General features: G+C 33.2%; 2 protein-coding genes across 2 annotated transcripts in view; both read left to right on the top strand.

Moving 5' to 3' along the window:
• Positions 1-3,318: 3,318 nt before the first annotated feature.
• Positions 3,319-4,047, top strand: LOC140436435 (uncharacterized). Its single transcript, XM_072525258.1, has one exon. The coding sequence runs from the start codon at positions 3,319-3,321 to the stop codon at positions 4,045-4,047; it is 729 nt and encodes a 242-aa protein (XP_072381359.1).
• Positions 4,048-6,290: 2,243 nt separating this feature from the next.
• Positions 6,291-18,806, top strand: part of ci (transcriptional activator cubitus interruptus) — a 410,707-nt gene continuing 398,191 nt past the window's right edge. Inside the window, exon 1 of the mRNA XM_072520599.1 lies at positions 6,291-6,676. Within this exon, the coding sequence (XP_072376700.1) occupies positions 6,492-6,676 (185 nt within the window). The 5' untranslated portion in view covers positions 6,291-6,491. The remainder of the gene's footprint in view (positions 6,677-18,806) is intronic.

Here is an 18,806-nt window from a genome sequence, read left to right as displayed (position 1 = left end):
ATCAAAGACTATACACGCATACAAGGTAACAAAAAATCTTGTATAGATAATATTTTTACAAATCTTGACATATTTGATTCTCTTGTATTCAATCCTCATACATCTGATCATACTGCTCAAAAGGTAAAATTTGAATTAAATGAATTTGAGTCAAATATAATAAAAAAAACGAATATTTAGCAAGGAGAATAAACATTTTTTTAAATTCATGTTAGGTAATGTAGACTGGGTATCTGTTTTTGAGACATTAGATGTAGATAATCAGTGGGATGCTTTTATGAGTATAGTTCAGAAAATTTTTATACAATGTTTTCCACTCAAAGAGATAAATTCAGCAAATAAAAAAAAATCACAAAAGTACTTTAAAAATGATGATATAAAACATTGTAAATCTAGGCTTGATGTTTTGTTTACACTGTCTACCAATAAAGTTGATTATAAAGATATTTACAGGACAGAAAAACGCAAATACAATTCTTTACTCACTCAATCTCGAAAAAATTGTTATAAAGAACGAATTGAAAATAATGAAAATAAAACTAAAATGGCTTGGCAATTGGTAAAAGAGATTAAGGGTAATTCCAAAAATCAAGGTAATTTCTGTTTAGAGGGTGACCCTCAGGTGCTTTCTAACGAAATAAATCAATTTATGGCAAATGCAGCACCAGAAGCTGTAAAGAAAATAAAGCATGTAAAAAATTTTCAAATTAATATCGAACAAACTAATCATTGCATGTTTTTAACTCCCGTTTCAGAGAAAGAAATAAGTCACATAATAAATAACTTAAAAACAAGCATAGCTCTGGTTATGATGAAATATCAACCAACTTAATTAAATATGTTTTATCAGAGATTTCTCTTCCTCTTTCTTTTATAGTTAATGCTTCTTTCAGGCAAGGTAAATTTCCTCAAAGTTTAAAACTGGCAATTGTGAAGCCACTACATAAAAAAGGTGATGTTACTAAGATGGAGAACTATAGACCAATAAGCCTTCTTCCATCATTCTCAAAAATATTCGAAAAAGCAATATATTTCAGACTACAAAACTTTTTCACTACAAACAACTTATTTAGTAGTTCACAGCATGGTTTTCTCGCAGGGAGATCTATTGAGACAGCTACCTATGATTTTATATCAAAAATTTTAGAAAAACTGGAGGCAAAGATGAAAACACTAGGTGCTTTTTTGGACCTATCTAAGGCTTTCGATAGCCTAGATCATGTTCTTTTATTACAAAAATTACATCTTTATGGAATACAGGGACCGGCATTAAACTGGATAAAATCATTTCTCACAGATAGGTCGCAAAAGGTATGCCTGGAGAAAAGGGGATGTAAGGTTTACTCTGATCCTATCAATTTAAAATTAGGCATACCACAGGGGAGTGTCCTGGGGCCTTTCCTCTTTTTGGTCTACATAAACGACCTTCCAAATGCGGTGGTTAGTAGTTCCTCAAACCTTGTAAATTTCGCTGATGACTCAAATGTGCTTTTCTGGGAAAAAACTTTAGAAACACTCCTCACAGTGGCAGAGCAAATTCTAAGCAAGGCTGAACAGTGGTTCAGTGGAAATCGGTTGTTGCTTAATACTGATAAGACAGTTTTTGTCTACTTTAGAACCAGCCAGTCACGAGAGCAGTTTCCAGATACAATTAATTTCCTATCACAAAACACGGAACCTGCTAGATCAGTTAAATTTCTTGGTATTCATATTGACCAGAATCTGAATTGGGGGGAACAAATACAAAATACGACAAAAAAACTGAATAGAGCCTGCTATTCATTAAGGGTGTTAAAGAGCTATCTAGACCAAGGGATTTTACTATCAGTATATTATGCAAACTTTTATTCTATTATGCGATATGGGGTCATCTTCTGGGGTGCTGCAGTAGATAGTTCAACTGTCTTTATAGTCCAAAAAAAGGCAGTCCGTGTGATCTTAGGATTGAAGGCGGGAGAATCCTGTAGAGGCCGATTCAAATCACTCAATATACTCACTTTCTCAGCCATCTATATATTTGAATGTATTATGTTCCTTTTTAAAAATTTTTCATTGTATTGTCACCTGCTTCCCAATCATGAATATAATACAAGAAGCCTTAATTTGAATTTGCCACTTCACAGATTGTTTATAACAGAGAGAAGTCCTTTGTATGCGTGTGTTAAATTTTATAATAGTCTACCATCTGACATTCAACAGGAAACGCACTATAGAGCTTTTAAAAGAAAGGTTTTTCAACACCTAGTTGACATTGAGCCCTACACTGTGGCGGAGTACCTGGCCTATCCTTCTCCTTGATCAGCATATTTAATTTGTAATGTTAATATATTTTAAATTTGTAATGTCAATATATATATTTTTTAATCTTTAATGAATAATGTGACGTTATTTGCTCAATTATGTTTAAAAATTTATGCAAATAAAAATTTACTCTACTCTACTCTACTCTAATTCATAAAGTAGGGTAACACCGAAGCATTCTTAGGCTTAGTCCTAACCTTATATCCCGACAACGAAGAAACTTTTTAAGTTTAACGAATGATGCACGTGCTATTTCAATACGTGTCTTAATTTCTTTGGTTTGGTCTACAGTTGATGTTATCCATGTTCCTAAGTATTTGTAGGAATCGACACTCTCAATTACAGTATACTCAACAATCAATTGGATGTTTGCATCTGCTGATTTGGTCATGATCATGCATTTAGTTTTTTTGAAATTCATCCTTAGTCCGTATTTATGACAGAATTCATTTAGTTGTTGCATTGCGTTCCGTAAATTATTGTTATCTGTTATTATAACTGTATGATCTGCAAAACGCAAGTTATTCAAAACTTCTCAATTGATAAATATACCTTCTATTGAATCTGAGAGCGTTTTTTTAAATACCGCTTCACTGTAGACATTGAAGTGTAGTGGTGACAGCACGCAACCCTGGCGGACTCCTCTCTGTATTTTGATATCTCGGGTGTTCTGGTTGTCAGTTTTTTGTCGAGTGATGATCATAACACAAAATATTAGCACTACTTGTTTCCCCCTTCGTCTTGCAGCTCCCATCCGTTACGAATGTGGGCTACCAAAACGGCTATTCTGGTAACTTTATTAACTACTGCTCTAAAAAGTTCTGTAGTCGTTGAATTGTACCAATCTCGGAGAATGCTGGCCTTATTAGGAAAATGGCTTAATACAGATTTTATTCCCTTAATTAACTTTTAAATGTGATTATATAGAACTATTCCTATATTTATAAATGAAAGCTAATTACTAAGTATGTTGAATTGCACTGAACTATTAATTTTTGTTCATATGTTTTACATAAGATGGAGCCGAATGCAGTTAAGAACAAACGAGCTGAATGGACCGAAGAGCAAATGGAGCAGACCTTGAATGTTGTTGAAAATGGAATGTCTGTCAACCAGGCTTCAAACGACTTCCGGATACCTAGGAGGACCTTACGAAACCATTTAACAACAGGTATATCAACTAGAAAATTAGGTAGAAATACGATTTTATCGTCTGGTCAAGAAACTGAACTTTGCTCAAGAATCTTTCGTCTTCCTGACATTGGAATGCCTTTTACTAGCAAGATAATTGGAAGAAGTGTATTTTCTTTCTGCAAGGAAAACAATGTTCCACATACTTTTAACCCAATGAAACAAAAAGCTGGGCGTAAGTGGTTGAGACTATTTTTGGGTCGACACCCTGATATGGCTAGGCGGAAAAAACAAAATATAAATCCAGCAAGAGCAAGTAAACTTAACAAAGTGATTGTCACTGATTACTTTGAGAAGTTAAAGTTAGTCATGGAGGAATTGGATGTTGCCGGAAAGCCTCAGACTATTTACAACATCGATGAAAAAGGCTGTCGTTTCACACTGCATCACCAGCAGGAAGTTTTTGCCAAAAAAGGGACAAAGAGAGTGCATATAGTAGCACCAGAGCATACTGAAAACGTGACAATCGTATCGTGTGCCAACGCTAGTGGTCAGTACGTACCACCAATGGAAAAAAAATGGAGGAAGAAAATCTTCCTCCTGGAACCAAGGTAGTTATGACACCTAAAGGAAGAATGACACACGATGTTTTTGTGAAGTGGATCGAACATTTTCAACAGTTTCGAGTTGGACGTAAAAATACTTTCTTGATTTTTGATTGTGTTAAGTCTCATGTCATCGTTAAAGCTGTTGAAAAGTACGACATTACTGTGTTTTGTCTGCCAATCAGTACAACCCATGAACTACAGCCTATGGATAAGTCTGTTTTCAAATCTTTCGAATCGTTTTGGGATGATGAGGTTCTTCGTTTTTGGATGAATAATCCCGAACCCTCGATAAGACGCACTGTCTTTGGACGAATATTTTCTGAAGTTTGGCCTAAGGCTATGACACCAGGAAATATTATCTCCGGATTTAAAGCTACAGGAATTTACCCTTTAAATCCATCAGTGATTCCAGAAAGCGCTTATGCACCTTCATGTCTAACCGAGCTTGAAAATGATGAAAATGAGCAAGACTTAAACATTTTCACAAATCAGAAGAAAATTACAGAAAGTGAACAAAGTACTTCTGCAGAACCGATGAATCAATCTTCAGCTAAAAAATCAAAACCTTACTTCCTAAACGTTCTTCCAAATACCAAGATGTTAGCTCTGAAAGTGATGATTCTTCGAATTACTCGATTTATTCACTCGACATGACATCAGACAATGAAGGTATGGGAACTGTACCAACTGTTACCTTTGAAGACACCACATCTAAGCTAAACACGTCCTTCATAGAAATGTTGTCCAATCCCAAGATTAAAACTAAAAGGATTCAAAGGAAAAAATCCATTAATTCATGAGCCGAAAAGCTAGTGATTAACTTGTTTGATGCTCCTTTTGATAGAGGCGACCGAAAACTATTAAAAAGAAAAATGAACAACACAAACGCCTCCAAATGAAAATGAAAAAAGAATCTTCAAGGAGTGAAATTGTTGATCCGTCACTACCGTCTACAAGCAGTACATTTAAAAGGCCATTAACAAAGTCATCACAGCGAGGTATGTCCCATAAGGAATCCTGGTACTGCTTCTTTTGTAACGAGGACCAGATCAGAGATATGAGGATGTGTTAAGCCTGTGTACGGCATGTGCATGAAGAATGCTTAGGACTTACACAATCCGACAAAGATGCATTTATCTGCCCAAAATGTACTTTTTAAAAAATCTTCATTTTGTAAATAAATAATTCAAAATTGTATTGTTTCATTTTCCAACACATTACTTAAAATATATTTGACTTTCATTTGCAGTCAGTTGTAATTATTATTTTTATCACAAATGAATACAAAGTGGTTTATTTTATTGGCCTTATTTGGAACACCTGGCCCTAATAAAGCCAATTTGCAAAAAAAGTAAAATTAAAAACAATTAATATTTATTACAATATATCAGTAAGAACGAAAGTAGTATTGGTTGTCGGTAAGTTAATTGACATTTAAAGCTATTTTGTTATTTTCTAATTCAACGGCCTCCTTTAAAAAAAAATTTCAAACGTTAACGTGGGTGATCTACCTTAAATATATCTACAATTTTTTATCTTTAAGTGCAAGAAAACATTTGAAGAGGAATTTACTAAAATAATGTAAGTAATAACATAACTTTTAAAGAAGTTTAAAGGATTCAAAACAGAAATAGAAAGTAAATAAGTATTTATCTTCAACTTATTGACATTTAACATATTTGAAATTTAAATATTAATAAAGTATATTTATATTTACCGCAATAATGAATTTTGATTCACTCTGTATAAGAGTTCATAAAATAGTGGATGAATCAATGGAATACCGCTTAATTGACTATTAATGGTTTGTAAATTACTATTAAAACTTAACAAAATTATAAAATAGCATGATAAAGGTTAAACATATTATGAATTAAAAATGTGTTTGTATAAGTAACAGACAAAATACTTTATATAAGTTTATTTCTTTTTCAGATTTTTGAATAAATACACATTATTTACTCAAAAAAAGTATTATTTGTCAAAAACCACAGCAATCTAATATCAGTTCAGAATGTATTCAAATCAAACAATATTTAAATGAATATTTTCCTGGTAATTATCAGGAGATTTTATAACTCTTTTCTTTGGCCCTTTCTTGCACTCCGCCTATGTATTAACAAGTGATCAGAGAATGCGAGTCCATTCCCTCACAGTCGGATGAAATAGGCCCCTCCCCTCCTGGCCCCTCTCCTATACTACTTAGTTGAGTTGTAAGGCCTGCCTGTCAACCGAAATTCTCCTGCCTCTGCTCTCTAGTTAGTTCCATGTTGTCTGTAGCGTTCCATGTACGTAGTGAATCGCTTTTTCCGCACCCGACACACGCAATCAAAACAATTGACATTTCGAGTGTTGACAAACATGCGTTCGGACGTCGATTATTGGATGAACCGTTTTGACGACCAGATTTAGTGTCCAGTGACGATTTTGTGATGAGATGTGATCAGTGACATGCCGGAAAAAGAACCGGATTTTCAAACTGCAATGTCCGCTGGACTTCCTATGCAATTTCCCTCGGCTTTCGCTGCTTTTCACGCACCTTTGCCCGTGGACCAGAGGACTCATGAAGGACGATATGTCTGGGACCACAGGATGCAACCTCCAACTGGAGCTTTTCATCCACCTGCACCTCCAAGGTGAGAAGAGACGTTTTCAATAAGCTTTAATATTTTTATTATTACTAGAAACTTTAAAAGGAAAATTACTTTACCAAGAATGATTTACTTCTCGATACTGTAGTACTACTACTATACTACATATTATATTATCTCTTTATATTCAAATAAAAATGACTGATGTTTACATTAGACATACAAATATGCCTATAAACTGCATTCTTTATTATTGTTGGTTCTATGTAAAAAAACTCTACTCTCTTCAAAGGTGAAGTAAACTGGCTTTTTGAGATCACCTTTTGTGTTTCAAAAATATAATACAAATTGTAATAAAAGGAGAAAATCAAATACTTACATATTGGGGGTGGTTGTTATTTTCATTCTTATTTACATATATTTCTCTTACTCTTCTGATCTTTGACGTTGGTAATCCTAATATCTTTAATGAACGGCTTATAACATCTGTAGCTCTTTTAGATAATGATTAATATTGACCTGAGGTTTTGTATTCAGAATTTAAATAATATGCCACTGCTTGATCTTTTCCTTGAATCCGTTCCTCGATTAGATCTCAGTATATTATCGAAGTTATACTAAAGATAAATTTCTAGTTAACAACCAAAAGATTTCCATGATCTCTGTTAATAATGGGTTAAGAGTTCATTGTCTAACACTTACACTAAGTTCAAAACCTATTTTTTTGATATCTAATTATTAAAAAGCAATTAAAAATGCACATCAAAAGCATCAGATCATTATCTTGGCTATTGCACTTTATAAGGCAGAACTAATAGGTATGCTCTTTTAATTTGTTAGACATTCGGTTAAGTTTATTATTATTAACTTTATGAAAAATAAAGACTTCTTTAAGATCAACGTTATCGAAAGCTTTTGTAGAAGGACATCGCTGCCTTTGTGCATCTATAGTAAAGTTTATATTTATATAAGCAAGTCCTTTGCATTCTCCCGTTTAATAATTATTATTTAAAGTGAATGTCAAGAGATGAAATTAAAATATTTTTAATTTTATCTCAGCACGCGTCTTGACTTAGCTTGACATAAACCTGTAAAAAGTGAAATCGTTAAAAATATGACATTTATATTAATTCGCACACTACTGGACAAATCTTTTGGAATTTCTGAATATGTCCTATGTCCTAATAGGATCGTTTATAGGCATGTGCTAATGTCCTATGTCCTAATAGGAACCCGTTTTAGGTTTTTTAAAAGTTGTAAGATGTCCTCAATTGAGTATTTAATAATTTAATAAAAAACAAAATTTAAAAGTCAATTTCAAGAATACAGAAAAAAACAATAAACAATTCAAAAAATTTGAACATCTGCAAAGAAACAAATTTTTTTTAATATAAACATGGAAAACGATATTTAGTAGAATGTAATAGTTCCACGAGCCCTAATTACGGCTCTCATTCAATCAGGCGTATTTCGGATTAAGGCAGCAATGTCTGCTTGAGGGTTTTGCTTCCATTCATCACGAACTACTTGTTCCGAAACATTTATGGTTTTAAACTCACCATGATTACGTCGAATACGTCGCCCCAGAATATCCCATGCATGCTCTAGTGTTTTTAAGTCTGCATTCCTTGGGGGCGATGGTAATAAACGAATCCCAAGCATTATCTTGCATCAGAAGAAAGTTTTCTTTAACAAATGGGGCAAACTGCACTACATGATCTTCCAAACATTGCTGAATATACCGTTGAGCGTTCAAATTGCCCCCTTGAATTGTAACAAGTTCTGTATGAGCCTCTAGGGAAATGCCTGCCCACACCACTATACCATCTCCACCAAATAGAACACTCAGAGTAAAATAACCTTGCTAATAACGTTCTCTTCTCTTATCCTAGGCCGCTTATCTGATGAGTATCTGTTAAATCTTGATTCATCCGTGAAAAGTACATCACTTCAATCGTCAACACCCCAATTAAGGTTCGCGAGCGAAGTGTAAACGTTGCCTCCGATGATCTGCTGTTAATAGTGGTCCCGTGACAGATATTCTGAACCTTAATCCATATTCATTTAAGCGTCTTCGAACGGTATAAACGGAAACTGTGTTTCTATGGACATCATTTAATCGTTGAACAAGTACTGGTGCTGATAATCGATTGTATCTTAGAAAGCGATTTTCAACTTGACTTGTGGTTCTTAGTCTACCTTGACCTGGCCTCTTGGTGTGTTGTCCTGGTTCCCGAAATCTTTGTATTGCATCAAACACTGTAATTCCAGAAATTCCTAGAGCATTTGCGATGTAACGAATGCTCCGCCCATCATCCTGTAAAGCAACAGCTTAAGCTAGTTCTTCTGGTTCATAATTTTTTTAATGCAAGTTTTAAACAGGAGACAATACAAAAACCTACAGCCGAACTTATAATTAGCTACAGTACCACAATAAACTCAAATTAATGCTAAGCCACTATTTCACATTAATATCAAAACGCATGTGTAAAAGTGTTGTTGTTCGCACAAACATCTAAGCAGGTTCAAACAAGAAAAAAAAAACGTTATCGCTAATAAGGCATAAAATACAATTTAATCAAATTAAGCTTTTTGATCTAAACACCAATACAAAAGAAAGAAAGAAATCTCTGAATATCCAGTTAATTTTGCACCCCAGTATATATAATATATCCACCAAGTCGGGGTAGCTACAAAAGGTGTCTACAATCAGGTGTCATCAAAATAGATGTCACCTTTTGTAGCTACCACGATTTGGCCGGAAACAAGCAGAGACATTCGCCGTGCTTCTTTGAATGTGAATTTGTATCCTTCCCGGATCTCGGATGAGACAGGTAATAACGTTATAAGATCCTAATGATACCGATTCATACACAGAATGTTCATACCGAATTGAACTGTTGCGCTATATACGTATATGGCTTGTGATTTTTGTTGGTCTTCGTATTTGAGTTGGTATACAATTACCCGTACCTGATGAGACCAAACAAGGTGGAAATGGCGTCACATTATGGTGTTGTTTACTAATTTAAATACGAAGACTGACTAATCGTGAACCTACAACATTATCATCAACAGCTATTCTATTCATCGTCGGATGTAAGCGTCCCTTAAGTGTGTCCATTCATTTCTGTTTGTTGTTTTTTGCAACCATACGTGACAAGTAAATCGCTTGGTCATCAGTCACCAACATACGCGGATCAACGAAGAATATGACATAGGGCATAGTAGATATGTAATAAATGTAGATTTGTTGATTAAACCTAAATATTGCACACAATTCCACGCTGTAACACCATTATGCCCATGGGATGTATTGAGTAAGGGGAAAAGTGTTGCCTAACAGAGCCTTAGAGAATTGATGAACTCTTTGTTATCGCTTACTTAACCTTGATGTACCTATTTTCACACAAAATTTATCCGTCGCTTCCAAATCTGCTGTAACTCTGGTTGTTACTCCGTCACACGCACCTCCCAAAATTTTTATTTACCCCCCAGGACTCGCTTTCTTATTGAGGGTTCACCACAGATCCTCTTCGGGTACCAGATCATACTTTTTCATCTTTTATCATTTAATTGTCAATCAAATTATTTTTACTTTGTTATTTACTTACTAATTATATAATATGAGATAAATAGAGCAATCTAAAAAGAAGTTATGACAGTATTCAAAACATTAAAATTATTATCAACTATTCCAAAATGTAGGACACTTGGTTGATCTGTAAATTTAAATTTGCTCTAAAATTTTGTGTAATAGATCAATAACGTTTTTTTTTTAACATAAATACATCCGAGAAACTATTAATTATTGTAAAATTTGTTTAACCTAATTCTAAAATAAGAAGTTAATTTCCTTTACAGTTAAATTTTTGGAAGGTTTCTGTTTTTAAATATACTCTTACTACGTTTATAATAGTTTCTGGTCTTTGAAGACATTTATATTAAATTAATAAACTCGTATGTGATAAATGTCAGTTTTAATTTAACCAGGTACCTCATTTTGACTAAATGATATTAATCTATCTTGAAAAGGTGCGTTTTTTTAACTAAACATAAATGTCACGTTTTTCGTTTATCCAATAAAATATCATCCAAGCTAGGATTTTAAAATTAAACCAGAACCCTAGAAAAGACATTTACGATCCCTAAAATTCAGTGGCATATCTTTGGCACCATAGTCTAAGCCATAAAACCGAATCTAAGTCATCAACCAAATTTAACGATTATCCGGGTAATTTGAAAGAGACAATAAACCGCCTAAAATCACCACTAAGCAGGAAATGGTCACTTAAAACACAACTTTAAAAACAGTCTCCAAATGAAGCAATAATTTATTTAGGATGGGTTCGATTTCACAGAATCTGTCTCAGTGCTCTTTGAGATATATGGATCGGTCGGTAACAATGACAGCATATGCCATTGTGACAAGAAACAGTCTGCTACTCGTTCTAGACTACTCGTTCGATACACATTGAAGTTGATTATAACAATTTTGTAATATGATATATGATAATAATAATTTAAGAATTTGTATTCTTAATAAATTAATAGATCCATTCGAAATCTATTTTATCACTTTTTAGTTTTGCTGTACTTAATATTTCGATAAAGATTTGATGTTGTAGTCTGTATATTTGTGGTATATAATATGTGTGGTATATAATCTATAATTAAGCAATTAGTAGAGAGGATGAACAGGGATAGACAACAGAAAGAAAAGCAAAAAGAAATTACGAGTAAAAAAACAGTAATTAAGAGAACCAAAAAAGCCGACATGTGAGAACAAAGTAGAAAATGACATAAATGGTTTGGCAAAAATAATACCACAAAAAAGGGACAAACAACTTAAAGGTTTAATAATATATAAAACAGACTTTTGTAAACAAACTTAACAATGAATGTAATTCGAGTGATAATACCTAGATATTCTGAATTAACATATCTTAATTATGAAATAGTCAATCAGATATTAAACAAATACCAAATGTCTACAGCTTTTTACATAGATGCATCAAAAGATCCTTATGGCGCAGGTGCGGTTTTTTGTCCCACTGAAAATACAACGCTAATTGAAATTGAGTAACAATACATCCATCTTTACAGTAGAAGCTTTCGCTATTATGAAAACTAAATAAATTATAATAGAGAATAATATTACATACTCCATAATTTTTACTGATTCACTTTCAGTTTTAAATAGTCTGTGCAATCACCTTTGCAAATCAACTTCGCATATAACTTACCTAGCCAAAATAAAAACGTTGCTCTCGAAAATTCAAGAAACTAAAAAAATGATTTTTGTTTGGGTAAAGGCATCACATACACTGAACAAGTTGATAAAGCTGCTATAGAAAGCATACAGTTAGGAGAAGAAGATACAGCCTCATTGGATGAGAGAGTAAATGTAGCCAAGGATAATTTATATCAAAAATGGTCTAAACAATACAGATATTTTTGTTTGTCAAAATGCACAAGATACACATTGCTAGAACAAGACATTCGAAAAAATTTACAAAAAAACAAGACATTTATACAAAATAAATATAATCTTTGTGATATTTGGAAAGAAACGGCAGATTTGGATCATATATTTCTTAATTGGAAAATATTCTGGATGCTGCCCGAGAAGCACTTGGAACGAAAATAATAAACAAAAAGTGGTCAACGAAAACACCATGGTGTACACTAGAGGTTAAACAAAAATGTCACCAAAAAAAGAAAGCTTTCCTAAAATATAAGTCAGAAAAGGCGAATAAATCATATGAAGAATATAAAAGAATAAGAACTGAAACTCATCAAATGGTAAGAAAAACAAAAACAGACTACTGGGAAAGATTCACAAAAGGACTAGAGATGGATTTCTATGGACAACAGAAACAAGTATGGCGCTTCATAAGACAACAAAGAAGCGAAATGAAAGAACTAGTTGAAATAGAACACATACAAGGGGATACATGGGTGGCCTTCCTGACAGAAATATTTAAAAAACAAAACGAAGAACCTTTACCAGAAACGCCAAATATAATAACTGAGGAAAAGACCGAAATCTCCCAAAACGATGTGAAAGAAGGAATAAACAAATTAAAAACAGAAAGTCACCAGGATCAGGATCAAATACTAAATGAACTCTTAAAATATGGAGGTGATCATCTTGTACAACAATTGCAACTTCTTATTAATAAAATAATCACCACGAACAGAATACCAGATGAATGGAGGAGAGCGATCATGGTGATATTCTTCAAAAAAGGAGGTAAGAAAGACCCCAATAATTATCGAGCAATAAATCTATTAAATACAACACTCAAATTGACAACAAGAATAATAGCGACAAAAATAAACGAACGAATATCTCTGCAAGAGGAACAGCAAGGATTTCGGACAGTAAGATCATGCACGGATGCAGTTTTTGTAATAAGACAAATAAAAGAAAAGTCGCTGGAAGACAACAAACCAGCATATATGTGTCTGATAGATTTGAAGAAAGCGTTTGATAGAGTGAGAATTCGGGACGCGATACATTTATTATATGAAAAGGGAATATCACTGGATTTAGTACAAACCATTGAGAATATATATAAAGATAACATAGCTATGGTAAAATGTAAAGGAAAACTATCACAACCTATCAAATATGAAACTGGCATTAGACAAGGAGATTCGCTGAGCCCATTAATATTTAATCTGGTAATGGATGATCCATAAAGAAAGTTAAAAAAAGAAGAGGATATAGAATAGGAGAAAAGGAAATAAGAATAATATGCTACGCCGACGACGCCATAATAACAGCCGAAAATGAAGATGACCTACAAAGATTAATTAAAGAATTCGTAGATACGGCGCTCATATAGGTACAACATGGAGATCTCAACAGAGAAAACTAAAGCGATAGTGATATCAGCGGAATCGAGAAGATGTAAACTAGTCGTAAATAACAAAATAATAGAACAAGTGATGGAAACTGAATACTTGGGAATAAAACTGTCAAGCTACGGAAAAGTGGAAGAAGAAGTACAAAAACAAGTGAACATGGCAAACAGAGCAGCAGGATGTCTCAACAACACAATCTGGAGAAACAAATACCTCACAACGGAAACGAAAACCAGGATATATAAATCAACAATAAGACCGATAATGACGTACACAGCGGAAACAAGAGAAAATACGGCGAAAACACAAAGACTACTGGAAACAACAAAAATGAAAGTCTTACGAAAAATAACAAACCAAACTCTAAGAGACAAAGTAAGAAGTGAGGAAATACGAACGAGATGTGGTATAGAGGAAATAAACGCGTGGACCAAAAGAAGAAAAGTGGAATGGAATCAACACATCGAAAGAATGACAGAAAACAGAATAGTACGAATAGCAAGAGACAAATCGCCAAACGGAAGAAGATCATTGGGACGACCGAGGAAAAGATGGTCAGACAACGTCAATTGAGGCAAAAAACCGAAGTAAAACAGGCATTTTGCCTATTTATAAAGTAGGAAGAAGAAGAAGAAGAAGATTTCTTAATTGTAGCAATTATACACAACAGTCAGATAACCTTAGAAAAAATCTAAGAAGTTTAAACGTTTACGGTCCCAACAGTGTTTAAAAAAATGCTCAGAATGACCCCTGGGCGAGAAAAGTGTGACCGCTGTCCTAATTCCAAAATGCTTAATCTTAGAAAAAAAATCCAAATCCCAAAAATAAAAACAAAAAAATTTTGTTGAACAAAAAGTTTGTTCTAATCATAACAAATAGGTCTGTCAGATAACAAAAAACTAAACTTACTTCGTTTCTGGCTACATAGACTAATCATAAAACAAAAAAAAACATGTAAAATGGATGTAAAAGTCACGAATTTAATGTAATCGAGTAACATACAACAAAAAAGAAAAATAAGGCAATAAAATTACACATTTATACCATATTTACCATATTTTTAAAAAAGTGGTGTTGATCAAAGATGCTGTATTAATAGAGAAATATAGCAAAAATTATAATGAAATAGATTTCAGTAAATAAAAAGGGTTAAAAATAAAGAGAATAATGTTTTTAATATAATGAAATTCACAAAGGAACTGAATCATTATTTCCTTTGACCACGCCATAACTTGAGAACGACTTTACCGATTTCATTTATCTTTTTTTTTTTCTTTCTAATACTCTTACGGAAGGAAATTTTTTAAGAAAATTGCTCACAAAATTGTCAAATTTCGAAAAACTGAATGATTATTGGCATGCCGCAAATGTCGTTAAACAATCAGCTAGACTTATCGGTCGAGTTTATTGACCGATCATAACGTTTATCCAGTTTTTAGTTTGTTAATGAGTGTGTTAAGAAGTTAATAAGTGTTATAATCACGCATTATATTAGGTTTAATTTAATACCTATTTTTGATAAGTTTTGATAGACTAACACGTGGTATAGCTTTGATTCTTAATAATGCCTCCAATTAGACGTAGTAAGTCAAACTGACCAGCAATGCGAAGAGTGAAATGAAGAACGAAATCGATGGAATCGAAATCACCAACCTAGAAATATCGCGTTTAATGCCAATCGAGCAACATTCAATTATAACGAGGCAATCGATTACAGTTTACAGAAAATCGTTGCTATTGGTCAAATAAATGTTGTGTGTGTCCACATTTACACACAAGGCATTTACGTTTAAAGGTGAAGCCCCTGGATGGTGTTGCGTCAATAGTTGCCAAGCCAAATTTACTCCATATATTAGTTGGCTAAAACGGGCCAGATTAAGGACATTAAGAAAAGAAAAAGAGATTTGATGCAGATGCGGAGATGAAAAAACACGAAAAAATGGCAGAAAATTGGAAGAAAACAGAAAATTTGCAATAAAAATCCAAGAACAAAAAAAGTAAGAAGTTAGCTTTATATAAAAAAAATGAAACTGGAATTTATTGACGAAAACACAGAAATAACTAGAATGACAATTCATTAAATTTTTTTTTGCTTAGACTTATCGTCATACAGCCACACACAAAAGGAAAAGACATTATCATCCATCATTATACTTTACTTTATTTAGTCCTCCTTTCTACCGTTAGGTGTAAGGCTGCTGGAGTTAAGTTTTGCCCTGTTGTCTCCATGCTTTCCGGTCTTGTGTTAGATTTCGTGCACTTTTCCATGTCAATCCTTTCTTCTCAACTTCTTTTCTGATTTCGTCTACCCACCTAACTCTTGGTCTTCCTCGTTTGTTTTTCCCTTGCACTCGCGTTTCAAACACTCGTTTTGTTAATCTTTCATTCGACATTCTACACACGTGCCCGAACCATCTTAGTTGCCCCTCTACTATTTTTTCGTTTATTGGTTCTAGTTTTAGGTTTTGTCTGATTGTTTCGTTTCGTATTTTGTCTGTCCTCTTTCTGTTTGTTATTTTCCTCAGGAACCTCATTTCCATAGCATTGACTCGAGATTTTTGTCTCCCAGTCAATGTCTATGACTCGCTATTATACATGATTGTAGGTCTAACTACTGATTTAACGACTGCCGTTTTTACCTTCTCCGGTATTTCTTTTTTCCCCAAAAATGTTGTTTTCATAGTGTTAAATAAGTTTCCTGTTCGTCCCATTCTGTCATTTATTTCCATGTCTTGTTTACCGTTTGATTCAATTATTACTCCTAGGTATTTAAAATGTTCCACTTGTTCTAGTTGTTTTTCGTTTAATTGTATTGCGTGTGTCTTTCTCTTATTTGAAATTATCATTGTTTTTGTTTTCTCTGTATTTATTTTCATATTTATGTTTGGCAGTTCTTCTTCTAGGATTTCAAGGTTGTTTTGTAGGTCTTCTCTGTTTTCTGCTATTAAAACCATGTTGTCTGCAAATAGAAGCTCTGATAGTTGAGTCTGTTTTATTTGCCAGTATCCTAATGTTAGTTTTCTCATTCTTCTCTTGGCTTTCTTTATTGCTTCATCCAGTACCACTGAGAACAGCAGTGGGCTCAACACGCATCCCTGTTTGACGCCTTGACTTGTAGTAAATTCTTCGGATTCCTCGTTGTTGGTTCTCACCGTGTATTATTATTGTACATATCCTTTATTACATCAATTGTTATCCTGTCAACTCCTCTTTCCTTTCTTTCTCACTTTCTCACTTACTTGTCTTATTGTGAATATGTGGTCTTGCGTGCTTCTGTCCTTCCTGAATCCACATTGTGTATCTTCCATAGTTGGTTCTATTTGGGTTTTTATTCTTGTTTCTATTATTCTTGCGAAAACCTTCCCAGGAATACTTGATATAGTAATACCTCGGTAATTATTACAGTTTCTCTTGTCGCTTTTTTTGTGTATTGGTAGTATAATGTCTTTCTTCCAGTCCTGTGGTATATCCATCATTATAATTTACCTAAATGCCCTATCAAAATAAAAGATTACATCGATATTAGGAGAACAGGGACACGCTCTTCTCAACTAGGGACCTATCAAGGCATTGAATTATATAAGACACTAGGTCACGGAGAAATTTATTAAAATAAAAACTATACAATTATACTGCACAGAGAAAAAACAAGCAACAACATCAATAATGATAAAAATTATGAAAAATATGTTAAATCTTTTTTCTTCCGATATGTTACATAAAGTGAGATTTTATTTTAATGCACTACTCTTCTGTTAGTTTATGTCATCATATTTTCCGCAGAATCGCAATATCTTATGGCTTATGGGAAAAATATAAACAATTATTACTATTACCTAGTACATTCTATTAATGAGCTCATTCGGTATTTATTCTGCTCAATTATTCAGTTAGAAAATTTAAGTTTGTGATTTGCTCTTGTTTTTATTTTGCCTGATTGCAGACACGCTGCAATTCTTGTGGTTGTGTGGTTTGCTCTCACTGCATTTCAATAATTAAGTATTTAAAGTTCATTTCTTATTGCACAATTGGTTTACCTATTAATATTTTACATTTGATGGGTATTTTTGAGAAAGTTTTGAATTTAGTTTTAGTTTAATTTCTTACTGGAGTTTCTTAAAAAATAATTAACGCATGTGATTAATGTAGTTTCCACTTTCCTAATGGATATAGAACCCGAAAAGGACGAATGAATAGCGAAATTGTGGATATAAAAGTTTATGGAGTACAACTAAATGATATGGAATCATTTTTATGAAAGAAAGTCGTGAACAAATCACAGAAAAAGTATTAAGAAGACCAAGAGGAAGATAGAGAGATTAACATCTTAGATTATTGAAATTTGGAACAAACTGTCGGTAAAGTTATCATTTTTTGTTCTGATTTTCCTTTTAGTTGCCTTATAACAAAAATTGTAAGGTTGGTAATCTACGTACCATACATAGCGATCTATTAATATTAATTAAAAAACTAAACTCTTGAATGTTTTATCGTTGTAAACAATTTTGCAAAGAAAAGCAATACATTTAGAGTTCCTAATAATATAACGAAAATTAAGCAATAATCTGTATTTCATTATGAAATACAATCAGCTAACTAAGAATTCACAATTGACAATGCAAAGACTAAACACCGTCACAAAAAACCAGCCCAATCACGATCGTACTGAGAAGACAACTCCGAAAGAGAGACGAAATATTTCAGGGACCTTATTGACAGCACAATATTGCTGATAAATGGACGTGGAAAGATGTTGCTCTGACTTGCAACAAGAATCATTGACGGGGAGACGTGTAGTTTCTGACATTGATGTAATCTTGGGTTCATGAGTAGTGAATATACTGAATAATTTAAAAAATTTACAGATAGTATAATTCCTCTGGTAAAAGGTATTTTGTCATTTGTTTGTAAGAAATGATGTAGTAAAGGGATATATTTTGTTGAGTTTTAAAAGATATAAAAAATAGTTTTTCTAATTGTTTATAACTAGCTAGTATGTTCCTTATCTAATTAATTATGATATATTTAATATTATTAAATTTTATTTTATAAAATCATAAAATTAATTTAAAGAAGAGTTTATTTTTTTATTAAGTCGTTAACTGCTGGAATATATGTTATGTAATTTAGGTTTACACCACACTCGCGTGATCAGCAGTCGTTTCCCCATTACTGAGGATCGTGATTTCTTCCAATATTCCTATCAATTTTTCTCCATTGGGCTCTCTCTTCAGCTGCTCTGAGAGTTTCGCAGACTGAGTTTCCAGCTGAATTCTTAATTTGGCCGGACCATTTGGTTGGT

The sequence above is a fragment of the Diabrotica undecimpunctata genome, chromosome 1 (genome assembly GCF_040954645.1).
Source record: "Diabrotica undecimpunctata isolate CICGRU chromosome 1, icDiaUnde3, whole genome shotgun sequence".
Lineage (NCBI taxonomy): Eukaryota > Metazoa > Arthropoda > Insecta > Coleoptera > Chrysomelidae > Diabrotica > Diabrotica undecimpunctata.
This window is presented reverse-complemented; position numbering and strand designations above follow the sequence as displayed.